Source organism: Equus caballus, chromosome 2, assembly GCF_041296265.1.
Source record: "Equus caballus isolate H_3958 breed thoroughbred chromosome 2, TB-T2T, whole genome shotgun sequence".
NCBI lineage: Eukaryota > Metazoa > Chordata > Mammalia > Perissodactyla > Equidae > Equus > Equus caballus.
Window position 1 is genome coordinate 34,049,219 of NC_091685.1, and position 15,453 is coordinate 34,064,671.

The 15,453-nt window shown below is 54.2% G+C and overlaps 1 protein-coding gene across 16 annotated transcripts in view; it reads left to right on the forward strand.

Annotated features, from left to right (window-relative positions):
* The window catches only part of PLA2G2C (phospholipase A2 group IIC), a 70,048-nt gene extending 59,325 nt beyond the window's left edge, over positions 1 to 10,723 (forward strand). For 5 of the 16 annotated variants that reach the window (XR_001380098.3, XR_011432779.1, XR_011432795.1 and 2 more), the window contains 3 exons: positions 1,104 to 1,207; positions 9,798 to 10,081; positions 10,537 to 10,723. Coding sequence is in view for 11 of the 16 variants with exons in the window: in XM_070252092.1 (XP_070108193.1) it covers positions 1,104 to 1,207; positions 9,798 to 9,947; positions 10,537 to 10,553 (271 nt within the window). In the remaining 5 variants the exon portion in view is untranslated. Of the gene's footprint in view, positions 1 to 1,103; positions 1,208 to 1,493; positions 1,666 to 9,797; positions 10,110 to 10,536 lie in introns of those variants that run through there. The other 11 variants (XM_070252092.1, XM_014737409.3, XM_070252116.1 and 8 more) reach the window with 3 other exon arrangements.
* The last annotated feature ends 4,730 nt before the right edge of the window (positions 10,724 to 15,453 follow it).

The following is a 15,453-nucleotide window of genomic DNA, read 5'->3' on the forward strand; positions in this document are numbered from 1 at the left end:
GAAGCAAAATGTTCCTTGCCACTCTAAATCTAGTGTGGATAAATATGTGCCCACTCCTGGAGCTGGATTCCTCTGGGTTGGGCTCATGAGACGGTGGAGTGTTCCAGCTGGAAGGACCCCGGAGCCCTGGAGGGGAACTGATGAAATGCCCATCATGTGTCGAGCACCAGAATTTGCACAAAGGGCCTAACTTAATCCTCGCAGCAAATGGCCGAGGCAGTGTTACCATCCCCATTTCACTGGTGACAATGATGAGGACCCACGAAACCAAAGTGGCAAAGCCCCAAACACACAGCACCTGAGTGGCAGAGTCAGGATTCGAACAAGAATTTGCCTGTTTCAAAGTCTGGGCCCTTTGATGCTCTGTGCCTGTCCTTCTAACTCCAAAGCCTGCTGAGAATTTTGACACTTTTAGCCAAAGCCGACAGTCAGCAAAGAGCCCGCTTGCAGATGGAGATGGGGAGAGAGGAAGATGTTTTCTTTTTCTGTCTTAGAATCCAGTCGCAGGTCTCTGCACGCCTGGCCCTGGAGTGCTGGTTTAGGAAATGAGCTGAGGCTGTTCCCCAGCTGTTTTCTCTCCTTGCATGTTCCCTCTTCCCGACCCCGGCCGACTCTGAGTGCCATGAGAGCGAGGACTGAAGGATTCTGTATGTTTTTGCTGACAGTTGTCTCCTGAGAAATTATCACAGAGCCTGGCACATAGTAGGTACTCAGTAAAAAGTCATTAAGTGAATGCCTGAGTCACATGGACCTAGGTTTGAGTCCTGAGTCTATCATTTTCCAGCTGTATAGATAATTTGCGGAAATTCAGCTCTCTGAATCTAGTGGCCGCCCCTAGAAAATGGAGACAATGATTGCACTTTGCAGAGTTGCTGCGAGGAGCTAACAGGGTGGCAGGAGGTCCCAGAAAGGGCTCATTCCATGTTAGTGGTTGTTTTTGTTATTTTTAATATGATCAGGAATTTACCTCCCTACCTGCAGTGCCTTCTCGCCCAGGGGAGGAGGCAGGTGAGTCCTTTCTGGTTCTCACCTGTGGTCCTCCAGCTTATTCCCCAGGGGCCCGCCCCCAGGTGTGCACTGTCTCCCTCTGCTCTGGCCGCCAGGTGCTGCCTGGCGCATGACTGCTGCTATGAGAAGCTGAAGCAGCTGGGCTGCCAGCCGGTGCTGAACACCTACCAGTTCCACCTCGTCAATGGGACCGTGGCCTGTGAGTAGCCTTCTCTGCGGAGAAACGGCTCTGAACCTGAGCCTTTCCTTCATGTCTGCCTCCCCGTGGACCCAGAGAACTTTTAGGGAATGAGATTTTTCCGTGTGCATTGGGATGGAATGGGCCACTTCCAAGGATCAGAGCTTCCTGAGAGTCCTTGCTTGGTCTCCCTCGGCTCTCCCCTGTCTACAGCTGTATCTCCAGCACCTTCTGGGAGCACGGAGTCTGGCGTATAGTAGGTGTTCAATAAATAGCTGTTGACTTGAGATTATGTTGAATTTTGCAGGTTCGCTTGGCAACTGTTGCTGTTGAGAACGTTCCTCCTTATGTCTGTCATGTGTTAACAAAGCAGCTCGGCTGTCTTTCAGTTGAACAAACATTTGTGAAGGGGACTGCATGCCAGGCACTGTGATAGGTGCCGGAGGGGACACAAAAGTGAATAGGAGGCGCCCTGGAAGGCAAGTCACATGGCATCGAGGCCATGCAAGGAGGAGCGCAAAGGACACGGCAGGCAAGGACTGAGTGTCCAGCACGTGGGGAGTGGCCCCCAGTATCCCGGCACCTGTTCTGGGCTGCTGGGCTGGGGGGGCGGGACAAGCACATTGGAAGGCGCTGGGTCGTAGCTGTCTTGTGAATGCCATTCATTCCAGTGGAGCCAGTGATTTGAATGCCCTTAGAGCGTGCGTCTCACCTCTTGTCTGGCCTGGTGGAGTTGCATAAACCACTTTCCCCCGGCTGTATTTGTTCACAGCTGGGAGTGTGTCTTAGGGTTCATCTGTCTCCTTGCGGGGTCGGGAACCATCTCCCGTCCCCTCATCTCCCCCCTTATCATGGGTGCTCAGCACTCAGACCCCAGGTCTCCCCAGCGAGCCCCACCCGGGGCTCCAGCTCACGATACACCAAGACCCCCCAAGAGTTAGGACTGTGCAGTCTCGCTGGTCCCCATGGTGAGACCTGAAATATGGTGGCCTGAGGACTCGGGCCCCTGCAAGAGGAGGGCCAGCCCCAGCTCTGCGTCTGGGCCTCCACAGCCCCATGGCTAGGTACCCTGTCAACGGGGAGAGAGCCCCCTTTTCTCCGTGTGAGCTCAAGGAGACTTCCTGTGTTGGACTCTCTGGCTGTGACCAGCCTCAGGCCTAAAGCGAAGTGTCTTCTGTGAGGCCCCAAGGCCACGTCCAGGAGATGGGCAGGGATCAGGGCCGAGAGGCGGGGCGGGGGAGGAGGCACTAGAGGAGGTGGTCCCCGAAGTATTGTTTCCTTATGCATAAGATGCCTTCCAGAGGCCAGGGACCGAGGTGCTGACCACCTCCTCCCACCCCTTCAGCTGCACCGTGGGGGCAGGGAGGGGGGCACGGGGCAGTGTGGCTGTTGGTTGGTGAGGGAGGGGGCATGCAACAAAGGTACCCCCAACTCTTCTCAGCCTGACTCGTGCCCTCGCTTTCACGTGGTGTCTTTTCCCCTCTTTTTGTCTTCATCTTAACATCTGTCATGTCAGGTGTTACCTTAACATGGTTGAAAAGGCATCACTTTTAGAGAAAACATACTCAAGGAGTTCTTTCCTCTGACGCCCCCCAAAAGTGCAGGGGCCAAGGAAGAAGGGAAGAGTGCTCTGAGGAAGGAAATGGAGTGTCAGTAGGTGCCACGGGGCTTCCCGCACTGCGGTCCGGGGCTCAGACCAAGCCTCTGCCCTCAGCTCCTGCGGGCTGGCTGTGCTCACGAGGGCTGGCCTCACCACTCTGCGCCTGGAGCAGCTTCTTTATTGGCCTTCTTCACTCTCCATGTGGGGACCAGAGCCACTGCCCAGGACCCCAGAAGGTGGAGGAGGTGGAGGAGGGGGACCTGGGGCAGAGCCTGGAGCCCTGGGAGGTGACACACGGAAACAACCTCACCTCAGCACATGCAAGAGGTGCCGGCAAGGGCTGGAAGCTGGACTAGAAGGTTCGCGGCCTGGGCGGTGCTTTCTGCAGATGCTGCTCCCTGCCAAGCAGCAGCAGCCCCTTGCTCCTGAAGCTTGACCGGGGCTCCCAGAGTCCAGAGCCCCGCTGAGGAAGGTAGCATGGGAGACACTTCCCCATCACCGCCAGGACATCAGCAGCCCCCTCCTCAGCTGACCCAGCCAGTGAGTACCCGCCCCTGCCTTGCAGAGCCCCTGCTCCCAGGAGTAGGGCTGGGAGCTAGGTGACCTGGGTTCTCATCCTGGGTCTGCTGCTGCTATGTGCTGAGACCTCAAGGGAGACCAGCGCATGTCCGTCCACTTGCCCAGTATTGACTGAGTGTCCCTTGGGTGCCCATCCAAGGCTAGCACTGGGCCAGGGGCCAGGGGCACAGAAGAAGCAGCCTCAGGCCCGGCTCCCTTGGCATTCTCCAGAGCTGAAAGCGCCCTTAGAGACCATCCAGCCCAACCCCTCATTGTAGCGATGAGGAGACTAAGGCCAGAGAGGGCAAGGGTTTGATCCAAGTAACAGGCAAGATTAAAACACATGCGTCTTGAGCCTTTCCAGTGCTCTGGAACACCCTGCCTGGCCTGGGTGTTCCGGGCCTCAGTTTCTTCATCCATAAAATAGGTGTAGCAGCAACAGCTGCGGTTGCTGAGCATCTGTGACAGATGCTTTACACACGCACCTTGAACCCCCGTGGTAAACCTTGGAGGTGGGTATCATTCTCCCCATTATGGGAGAGGACCCTAAGGCTCAGAGGGGTTAAGAGAGATGCCCAAGATCACACAGCCGGGGAAAGAAGAGCTGGGATTCGGACTCAGGTCGTCTGACCCCAGAGCTGGTGTTCCTGCCTCACGCCACCCTGCCCAGGGGCAGCGGAGGTTGGGAGGGAGGTGGAGATGTGCTTGATCGGAGGGTCCAGACAAATGCGAGTTTACTGTCTGCAGCACGCTGGTCAGGATGCTCGGCCCTGGTCCAGGCGGCAGGCAGAGAAAGGCAGATGGAGTTTACTCCTCTGTAGTGCCCCAGATCTTTCTATTCTGGCTCTGGGTGCCCTGCTAAGAGGCCCCGGGAGAGCACATGCTTTGGAGTCAGGCAGAGCTGGGTCCAAATCCCAGCTTCCCGCCTTCCAGCTGGATGACTGCACGACCGTCCTAGGCCTTAGCCTCCTCTGTAAAATGGAGACCATGATCTACACCTCAGACGGTCCTGGAAGGGTTGCCCAAAGGGTCTGGCCCATAGCAGGGGCTTAGTGCCCTTCCTGTTAGAAGTTGAGATGTCTTTCTTCATCTCAGTTTTCTTTTCCCGTTATTTGATGGAAAAACCCTGGGATTCTTTTTTTTACTGTTGAGAGATCTCTTTGAAGCACCCGCTCTGTACTTGCATCCCCACGAACTAATGTCATTCACCCATGACAGAAGAAACCTCTCCCCAACCCCAAGTCACCCTGCCATTCAAAGAGCTGCCCTGCAAGGGTTAACCACCTCCCCAGCCTCCGAATTCTGAAATCTGCACCCAAGCCTGGTCCCAGGTTGCCTAGCAACCAGTGGCTGCTGGGGATGAAGTTGGTGAGCAGGGGAAGAAAAGGAAAAAAACAGTGGGGTCTGTCCATGGCTCTAAATGTCACTGGGAGATCAGTGCAGGGAAAGGCCTGTAACCCGAGCCCTGGGGCCGGTGGGGACGGCCATTCTTGGGCACCCAGGGAGGTTGTTATCCCTCCTCTGAGTGGGCTTACATAAGCACTTGGCATTTGCAAGGGACTTTAAGAGCAGCCAGCGGTGACACCCCCTCCACCCACACATGCATGCATATGTTGTGCAGGGAGGAGCCTGGCTGTGGGAGGCAGAGACTGGGTTCCAGCCAACGGTACCACTGTCACTTCCATCTCTGAGCCTCTGACTTCTCCCTCTGCCAAAGGGGGAAGGTGAACATGGTAACGCGTGGAATTTGCAGTTTGCAAAGATCTTTCTCCTTTTGTACTGAATGTGTTCTTCACAATGCCTCCACCCACTGACCGTTCACTCTTTCTCTCCTAGCATCTCTAGCTGACGGTATCTTGTTTACTTGTTTACTTTTGCATCGACTCCCTCCCCAGCTAGGATGTGAGTTCCGTGAGAGCGGGGAGCACGCCTGCCTCGTTGGGGGGCACTCATGCTCACAGGGCCCACAGGGAAGGATGCCCTGGGGCTATGCAATGTGGGGTCCGCTTGCTCAGACCTCTACCCCCAGCTCCTAGCCAAAGCCCAGGCACATGTTAGGAGTCCAGTACCTGTTTGTTTGATGAGTGAATGAATGGGAAAACTCAGGAAACAGTCAATGCAAATATCTTTACCCCCGTTTGAAAGCTGAGGAAACGGGCTCGGAGAGAAGCAACTTGCCTGAGATCCTAGAGCATGCGGGTGGCAGATCTGGAACTGAAGCCTGGCTTCGTTTTTCCTGGGATGGGCTCCCCTCACTGCCCCACAGGTCGTGTAAGTGCAGTAGAGGCAGTAGAAATAGCGAGGGAGCGATTGCTGTGTGTTCTGGGCTGAAGATTTGCAACGAAAAGCAGGCTCCCTGCCAGGAAGGGTCTCGTGTTCGGGGAGGGAGACAGACCATAAAATATTCAGAAATAAAGATACATTTGGGTCGTGACAAGTGCTATGAAGCATCTAAAACAAGGTGACAAGCTAAACAACGACAACAGTGGGGGAAGGAAGGAAGGCTGCTTTAGGTGGCCGAGGAAGGCCTCTCGAAGGAGGTGGCATTTAGCCAGCGTGGTAGAAGCAGAGGAGGCAGGAAGAGGGGGGCTGCCATTGGGTCCCGCGGGGCTGGGCTGACCGGGTAAGGAGCTTGCCTTCTACTTCAATTGTAGGGGGAAGCCATCGGAGCATTTGAAACAGGGAGCAATATGCATTAATTTTGCTTTAGAAAGATTACTCTGGCCACTGTGACGGGCAGTTGCGGAGCAAGGGAGGAGAGAGAGGGAGCCGTGAGTGGGCAATGGGGAGAAGTGGGCGTAGCTTGGGTCAGAGCGGTGAAGTGGAGATGGAGAGAAGCGTCGGAGGCTGCGTGTGTTTGGAGGTAAACTGACAGGGCCTGCAGATGGACTGATGTGGGGTGTGAAGGAAGGAGAGGCTGAACCCGAGGTTCTCGGCCTGAGCAGCCATGGATAATGGTGTCACCCGCTGAGTTTGTGCGGATGGCAGATGAGCGGACTGTGAAGACAGAGCAAGAGCTTGGCATGAGCCAGGTTGAGTTTGAGTGGCGTGTCAGACACCCAGGGGGAGTCCAGTGGACGTAAGCGTGTTGGAGTCTAGAGGTCAAGGAACACGTCTGGGCTGGGATGAGAACTGGAGAGTCATTGTGCTCAGATGGTACCTACGGCCCTGAGACTGAACAAGACCTTAGAGACCAGGACGGAGGCCAGGGGCGCAGACGGTGAGAGGCCTGGCAGGCGGTCTGGGTTAGCCGTAGGCAGGATTGTAGACCTTGTTTTGTCTCCTTTGAGGAAATATATTTCCTGGAATGAGAAAGAATATCCTGAGGCTGTCAGTTCTATTCTTCCTGCCTCAGTTTCCCCATTAGCAAATTGGAAGCTGCAGGATGTGGACCTAGGCTTGTTTTGAAAAGATGGCTTCCGTAGATGGTGTTTCTTGGCCTAGGGCGGCCTCTTCTTCCAGGCAGTGACAGGCTTGATCCTCCTACGGCTCCAGATGCCTGTGGAAATGCTAGTCCAGAGCCACAGACCACTGCTCAAGGTCAGTCCCAGAAGGTCTGCGACCAGGTAAGCCACGCGAAGTGGAGCTGACTGTCGGAAGTGAATCATACTCCACGCGCTGGAAAGGATCTGAAGACAAAGCGAGAAAGGGAGAGGGACGTGAGAGAAAGCAAGGAGGGGGTTTGGAGAACTGAGACGGAAAAGAAGAAGAGAGGAGCTGAAGACAAAGAGATAAACGGAAAGAGAAGGACGAGAAAGAAGAAGGGAGAGGAGGTGGCCGAGGTGGGGTGAAGAGCATCTCCTCTCAGGTTTCCAGAGCGACAGCGCCTGGTGAGTGGCAGCACGGGGCACCAGGCCCTTCTGGGAGGAGAGCGAGGTTGAATGGGGTGGGACCCTGCACTCAGGTGGCCCTGTCCCCTGAGAGGACCAGCCGCTGGACCAAGTGGGCCCTGCACACCATGCTTACTGCCCAGGGAGGGAAGCAAAGGGCATGCTGGGTAGAGCTGAGGCGAGAGACCTGGAAGAGGACGGGGACGGGGGCCGCGAGGGACTTCATGGGGGCTGTGGGGCTTGATGGGCTTCCACAGATGGAGAAGAGGGAGCTCGCGGGCAAGGGTGACCCAGGCGTCAGGAACAGTGGGCGCGGCAGGAGCCGAGAGCCGGAGGCGTGAACATCGCTGGCACATTTCATGAGGGTGAACGGGGAGGGGCAGCTGAAGCGTCGGGTGGGTGTCAACACGTCCTGAGAAATCAGGTCTCCTGGGAGCTGTGGGAGGACAGCTTCCTGCGGGAACTGTGGACTCCAGAGATGGACAAACAGACAGACAGACAGACCGCAGCCAGGCTCTTCTTTGTCCTCGTGTGTGTGGCTGAGGTGCCCCATCCTAACACGGACAAGCATTTCCAGAGCACTCTCTGTGCCGGGCCCATCCCACCGCTCCATCTGTAAACAGCTGCGAAAATCCCCACAGCCATCCTGTGATGTAGAAACTGTTATTTATTCTTGACACTTTTATTTTTATCACCATTTTATAAACAAGGATCCTGAAGCTGACTTGCCCAAGGTCAACAAACCAGGGACTCTGGCTGCCTCCCTTCCTGACGGCCGACCCTCAAAAGAGAGTGGAGCTGGCATGGAGTTATCTAGAAAGAGGAAGGTGTGCTTTAGACACCCCCAACAAACACACACACACGCACTAACACACATGGACACACAGACACCCGGACACACAGACACACAGGCAGGGCTGCAGCTCTAACCACTAAGTAAAGCCATGTAGTGGTGATGTGGTCAAAGGGCAGACACCACGTCCCAAAGGCCCATAGAGGCTTCACTCGTTTATTCACGACTGTTTGTCGAGCACCCGCTATGGGCCAGCATTTGTTCTGTATGCTGGGGACACTGTGATGACAAGACAGACAAGGTCCCAGCCTCACAGAGCGTACGCTCTGTTGAGGAGAGACAGACACAAACAAGTAAACTAACAAGAGAAGTACCAGGTTGTGAAGTCTTCGGAATGAAATAAACAGGGACGTGAGGGAGAGCGACTGGAGACAGCTTGAGATAGGGGGTCAGACAGAGCCTCTCTGAGGAGGGGAAATTTGACCAAGACCCAAAGGATGGGAGGGACCCGGCCGCGTGAAGATCCCAGAAAGATGTTTCAGACAAAGAATAGCAAGTGCAAAGGCCCTGGGCAAGACATGTGACATAAAGAGGCCAGCGTGCCTGGAGCAGGGAGACTGAAGGACAATGAGGATGGAAAGGTTGGCGAGGGCCAGGTCATGGCAAGGATTTGGGATGTCTTCCCCAAATAGGAGGAAAGCACAGCAGGGCTTTGAGCAGGAGAGTGGAGCTAATGCAGGCTACAGTTTAAGAAGCTCCCTGTTTATTTCCTCCCATTAGGGGAGGAGAAGCCAGCCCTGGTGGCCTGTGGTTAAGATTCAGTGCTCTTACCACTGCGGCCTGGGTTCGTTTCCCAGTCAGGGAACCACACCACCCACCTGTCAGTTGTCGCACTGTGGTGGCTGCATGTTGCTGTGATGCTGAAAGCTATGCCACCCGGATTTCAAATACCAGCAGGGTCACCACGGTGGACAGGTTTCAGCAGAGCTTCTAGACTAAGACAGACTCCTGGCCACCCACTTCCCAAAGACTTGGCCATGAAGATCCTGTGAACAGCAGCGGAGCGTTGTCTGATAGCTCTGGAAGGTGAGAGGATGGCACAGAAAGACTGGGCAGGGTTCTGCTCTGCCATCCACAGGGTCGCTAAGAGTCGGAATCCACCCCACGGCGGTGACAGCAACAGGGAGGGGAGAGCTGGTGATGACGGGGATTGGGGTAGTGGCCAAGAAGATGGCAAGAGGAGGGCAGAGCATGAAATATTTTAAACATAGAGAAATCAATGGAACTCTCTGGTGGACAGGATGTGAAAAGTGAAAGGAGAGAGGAATCGAGGTTGGCTGCTAGTTTTCTGGCTCGAGTAGGAGGTGGTGCCATTTACAGAGCCGAGAGTGTGGGTGAAGGACAGGCTTGGTGGGTGGAGGGAGCATTTACATCAAGTGTTCCCTTTTGGGCGTCTTAAGTTGGAAGTGCCTGAGATGTCCAAGTGAGATGTCAAGCAAGCTGTTGGAAATAGGAGATGAGTTCTGAGAAAATGGGTCCCGCTGCCTTCTTCTGTGTGCTGCCCAGGTGCACGAGCTCAGGGCACCCTGCGTGAAGCCCACACTCCCCGCTTCTCTTGCTTCCTTCTAGGCTTCTCCTCACTCCAGTGCCGGGGCATGTCCACGTGTGATCGGGGAAGGGCTTGAGAGTGAAGGGAAAGGATGTCCAGGCTCTTTCCTTTCTGTTTTCATCCCTTGATCCCTGGCAGTGAGCAACCTGTTTCTCCCCAACCTTAGGACCAAACCCTGGGGGTGGGCCGGGAGCCCCCAGTGACCCTCTGTCTCTCTGCAGGTGAATGTACCCTCGGTCCTGGTGTCGGCTGCCTCTGTGGGCTGAGGGCCTGCGAGTGCGACAAGCGATCTGCATACTGCTTCAAAGAGAGCCTGCCCACCTACGAGAAAAACTTCAAGCAGTTCTCCAGCCGGCCGCGGTGTGGCAGGCGTAAGCTCCAGTGCTAGGGAGGCCACAGGGCCCCCTTGTCGGTCACACCTGCTCCAGCATCTTCCAGGAAGCCTCTTACGTCATTTCCACCAGGCTCCAGTTCTTGCAGCTCACCTTTCAGCATCTGGCCTAGGGTACTCCTCCGTCCCTCGGCATCGGAGGGCTGGAGATTAGCAATGGAAAAAACAAAATCCTGGCATTCTCTGGAGGGAGACTGACCATAAATATACACCCAAATAAATGATACATTCCACCAGTAATATATGCTAGGAAGCAATCAAACAAGGTGATAGGGTAGAGAGATGTCCCCAGCTTGAATCCTAGGAAGTTTCCAGGAGGAGAGAGGCCCCAGGATCTACCCTACACTCTCCCTCCACCCCACCCCCAAATCAGGATGCAGGACGCACTTGGGAACCAGGCCCATGACCCAGATTTAGCTCAGACTCAGGCAGACATCCCGGAGAACAAGGTCTCGGCACCCGTGCCAAGGACCCAGGAGGCTCTCTTGCAGTTTGCTTCTCATTTTCTCAAGTTCTGCCTTCTGAAAACCCTCAGGTAGGAGAAAACTGATGCCATTTTCACCTCTCAGGAGACAGAGCATCATGAAAACCTCAACACCCGCTGCCGCCATGTGGATGTCCTGGCCAGGAAGACGTCAAAGAAATGGAGAAAGAGGGCGTGGGAGAGGGCACCAGAGGGATCCAAAATGTCTGTCCAAATCTAGAAGCTCCTGTTTCTATCAGACTTAAATTCGAATAAATATTAAAGTGATCCAACCTGGGTGCATTCTGATCTTTATAATGCCCAACTGGCATTCTATGGAGGGAGACTGACCGTGAAATACACAAGGCAAAAATGCCGCAATTGTTCTTACCTCTCTGTATCCTCGCCTCTCACGATGTAACACTCAGCTTTTCCCATCGAGGGTGCAGTCTATTTTCCCCACCCCTGGAATCTGGACTTTGAACTGACCTTGTGACCTACTTTGGTCAATAGAATGTAGTGGAAGGGATGGTCTACCGGTCTCCAAGCCTGGGCCTCAGGGGACCACTCTCTCAGGACGTCCACGTCCACTGTGAGAAAAAGCCTGGGCCGGCCTGCTGGAGGAGGGGAGCCCACCTGGATCAGAGTCCGTCAGCCCAGTTGTCTCAGCTGAGACCTCAGGCATGGGAGGGCGCTCAGCAAAGATCAGCAAAGCCAACTCAGAGCTGACCACAGACACAGGAGAGAGCCTCGCTGAGACCAAAACAGCCACCCAGCTGAGCCCAGGCTAAATTGCCCGCTTGCAGATTTGAGAGCTAAATAAAGGCTGCTGTGTTGAGTTTTGGTGTGGTTGTTACACAGCATAACCCACTGACATGATGGGTCTTATTCCTTGAGACTCCTGGGTTCTCAGCACTGTGCTGCACTCGGAGGCTGTAGAAACATTGTGGACACAACCCCTGCCCCTTAACCTTATAGATGTGAAAGGAGAAAGGCCATAGTCATGTAATAATGGGGAACACACAGAGGGCTGTAATCGCTCAGGCATCCAACACGAATTGAGCCCCTGCTTTGCAACGGGCATGGTGCTGGGCAATAGGGAGTCAGATTTAAAGAAAACAAACAAAATCACATCTGACTATGCTGGGGAGAACACTGAGAGCCATAACAGCTGTTACAAGTTCAAGTGCAGACACTTAAAGTCTGGATTGAGTGATGCTGGCACTGGCGTGCTGACAGATAGGGAAGCCAGAGACAGCTGGTCGGCAGAGGGTCTGGGAACCGGGGCTCCTGGGCTCTGCCTGGTTCAGCTCTCACGGCCACGCGGGAACTGCTTTACCGCTGCCACCTGCCTCGCCCGCACACTGTAGTAACTGCAAGTGCAGAAGGGAAGCTTGAGGACTGCGGGCATCCTCCACGGGGGTCTTAAAGGCCTCTGAGGGTAGTGGTTGCAGAAAGGCAGATACGGAACCAGGAGACTGCGCCCAAGCTGGGCACCTCCCCTCCCTGGGGGTTCCTGGCCACAGCAGAGACCAGCTCAGGACCGTGGAGGTATCTGGCTGACTGACACGGAGGAGGGAGAGGGGCTGGGGGACAGGGCTTCCAGTGTGAGATCCAGGCCATCTTCCACTGCCTGGGCCTTGGCTCCTAATCTGTAAAATAGCGGAAATGGACCCGTGATGATAGCCAAGCCCCACTTGTGTCCGTGCCCTGATTCTGAGAGGAGCGAGGTGGGACTGTGGGGTGGAGGCGGGGTCACTGACTTCCACTGGGAAAGCCTGCTCTCCTGGGAGGGTCATCATTCACCCCCTCAAATACACCTTGAGGGCCTGCTCCAAGCCGAGAAATAAAGAAGCATCCGGCCCCAAGTTGCTCTCAGACCAGGGGGCACACAAGTCAACAGGCGATTACAAAGCAGCCTGGGAAATGCTGCAACTGGACTTGGGGAGAAATGACCGCTATCCGAGAGGGTCAGGCGAGCTTCCCAGAGGAATGGGGGGCTCTGACAACTCCTCCAAAAAATGAGGAGGAGTTGGGAAGGCCCAGTGGGGTGTACAGAGCCTCCCAGGAGGGGATGGAAGGTAACACAAACACAGACGCCTCTGCCACCGCCTCTCCCATCCCAGCCGAGGGGCCTCCTCCATCTGCAGGTCCCCCAGGCTGCAAACCCGCGTGTCAAACTCTTTTTCTCACATCCTGCCTCCCACATTCAATCTGTTGGCACTAACTTGAAAATGCATCTAGATTCCATATTTATAAAATACTTCATCTATCAACCGACGAATGGATAAATAAAATGTGGTATATTATTTGGCAATAAAAACAAAACAAAACAAAAAACCCAAAGTTAATGGAAAAAGCATTACCTTCAAGAATTATAGCTTCTTAAAAATCAACCAGATGGAATCAAAACACGTTCTAATTGTATTATAAAATGATCTTCTTTATATATTTCTGGTTTCCATAACAATAAAAAAGCTTTCGTCATTGAAAAATATATGTAAAATCAAACGCTGATGAATGATGAAATATGCTACATCGTTATTTATGGAGTTGGTTATTTGTAAACATTCTAAATGTCCAAAAAGAGAATAATCCTTCAAAGGATTGTGGTGTATCTGTACCCGGAAAGTTATGCATTAAATTTCTTAATACTTTTAATAACATGTGGAATTGTTTATCATGTACTGTTAAATGACAGAAATAGGATTTTTTAAAAAACTACAGCATAACTCCAATTTAATTGTCTATCTCTACATGTTTATATAAAAGTCAATATAAAATATTAACATGTTAAAAAGTTTTAAAAATAAAATACTACAGTACAATGTACACATTAAAAAAATAAAATAAGAGGGGAAGGATCTAGAATCTGACCCGTTTTCACCACCTTCACGGCTGCCATCATGATCTGCGCCACCAGCCCCTCGTGCCTGCTTCTTGAGGCTGCCCCTCAGCGTCCAACCTGGACCCTGCAGTCTCGCAGTCTCTTCATGCAATGTCTGACTTTGCCACTCCTCGACTCACACTCTCTGACTTCCCTCTGAGTAAGAGTCAATATCCGTCTAATGCCTGGAAGGCCTTCTTGCACCTTGACCACCTCCCCTCCCCTCCCCTCCCATCCCCTCCCCTCCCCGTTGCTCACTCCCCCCAGCCACCCTGGCCCCCACTGCTGTTCCTGGAACACACCAGGCATGCTCCCTCCTAAGGATTCTGTCTCCCTCCTGAGGACTCTGCCCCGGCTGTCCCCTCTGCCTGGAAGGCGCTTCCCACATGGCTCACTCTCTGCCTCCTCCAAGTCTTTGCCGAAACCTCACCCTCTTAGTAAAGTTGATGCTGACCGCCCTATTCAATACCGCCCACCCTCCACCGGCATTTCCCTCTCCTTCGTCCTGTCCTTCCAGTTCTTTCTTCTGCCATCCAACCCACTATACATTCACTTGTATTCATTGTTCGTTGTCTGTCTAGCCCTCTAGAAAATGAGCTCATGAGGGCGAGGAACTTTGTCTTCTTTTATCACTGACGTGTATGTTAATGACGTGAGGTCAAGAGAGAATGTGGAATGTGAAGGAATTGCAAGTAGCCCAGAGTGGGGAGCATGAAATGTGGGCGGTGGCTTTTAGGGCAAACCAAAGAGACAGGATGGGCAGGGCCAGATCAAGGAGAGCCTTGTGGCCACTCTGAGGTCTGGCTTGATCCTGGGAGCAGTGGGGGTCCCATGCTCTGAGGAGCCCACCACTTTCCACCTGCATGAACTTGGCAGCTCAACCTCCTCGAGCCCCAGCATCCTTGTGGGCAAAACGGAAAGCTGAGACCACGGCACGTGAGAACTAATATGTGTGGTGATCATAGGGACTCGATGTTCATTCCCCTCGCCACTTGGCACTGTTGTTGGCGCGTGCGACCTGCCCCAAAGGGGACAGCCTTTGAAGGAGAGAGATTTCTACAGCAGCTCTCTAGATTTCCACCAGCCATGGTTCCTGCTGTCTGGCTGTAGCCGTCAGACGTTGAGGGAGGAGGCGCGATGGGCACCTCCACCAAGGGCTGGTGTGTTGGGCTCAGTGCCCCATGGGGGAGAGGCTGTCATGCTTTGGGCTGACTGTGTGCATGTGAGCTGAGGCAGGCAAAATCATTGTCCCCCGTTCCCATTCCTGGGGTGTCTGCAAAGCGATGAAAGGCACGGAGATGAGCGGATGTGGGGAGTATGGTGTGAGGCAGCTTGGGCACGGCTGCGGGCCGGGGGCCAGGGGTTGGGGGGCCGGCTGGGGTGTGGCAGGGAGGAAAGTGACTGGTTTTCTAGGTCAGTGAGTGCTCGGGCTGCTGGCTTCTGGCATGGGCCAGGCATTATTGTGTCCAGATGGGAGAACAAAGAGAGCTGGAGGGTGGGGTTCCAGGCTCCGAGAACTTGAGTAGGGAGAAGGGGAGTCCAGACGCGCCCCCAAGCCTTAGTTGCTGGAAGGAGCAGCCTCCAGGTTCTGAGCACTCACCTTGTCCAGGCACAGGGCTACCTTCCTACATAGTCTACCTGAGCCATCTTCAGACAGGTGCTGTTAAAACCCCCAGTTTGCTGCGGCTCAGGCCACACAGCCAGCACATGGCGGAGCAGGGACTTGAGTCCAAGACTGTCTGACTCCCTTCACGCTAAAAGTCCCCTCCGCAGGCTTGTCTCAGAAGGAACCCAATGCTGGGGAGTCTTAGGGGAGGCAGTAAGCAAGGAGGCTGCTCCAAGGCTTTAAATGCTTGCCCCGGAGGGAGGCCCAGGTTCTGGTTCTGGCTAAGCGGCTAAATTGTCGTGTGGTTTCACTCATGCATTCATCCGCCTGTTGCACAAATATCCAGGGTGCCAAGACTGGGCCGGGCTCTGGGGATCCCGTGGGAGTAGGAGAGGTTGCCCCACCTGAAGCTCACAGCCCAGGTAGAGACAGAGTGGTAAACAGGTGATGATGGTGCAGAGTGGGAAGCCCCGGATGCAGGCACACCTGGGTGGCACCCCACCCAGACCTCCTGGTCAGCGAAGGCTTCC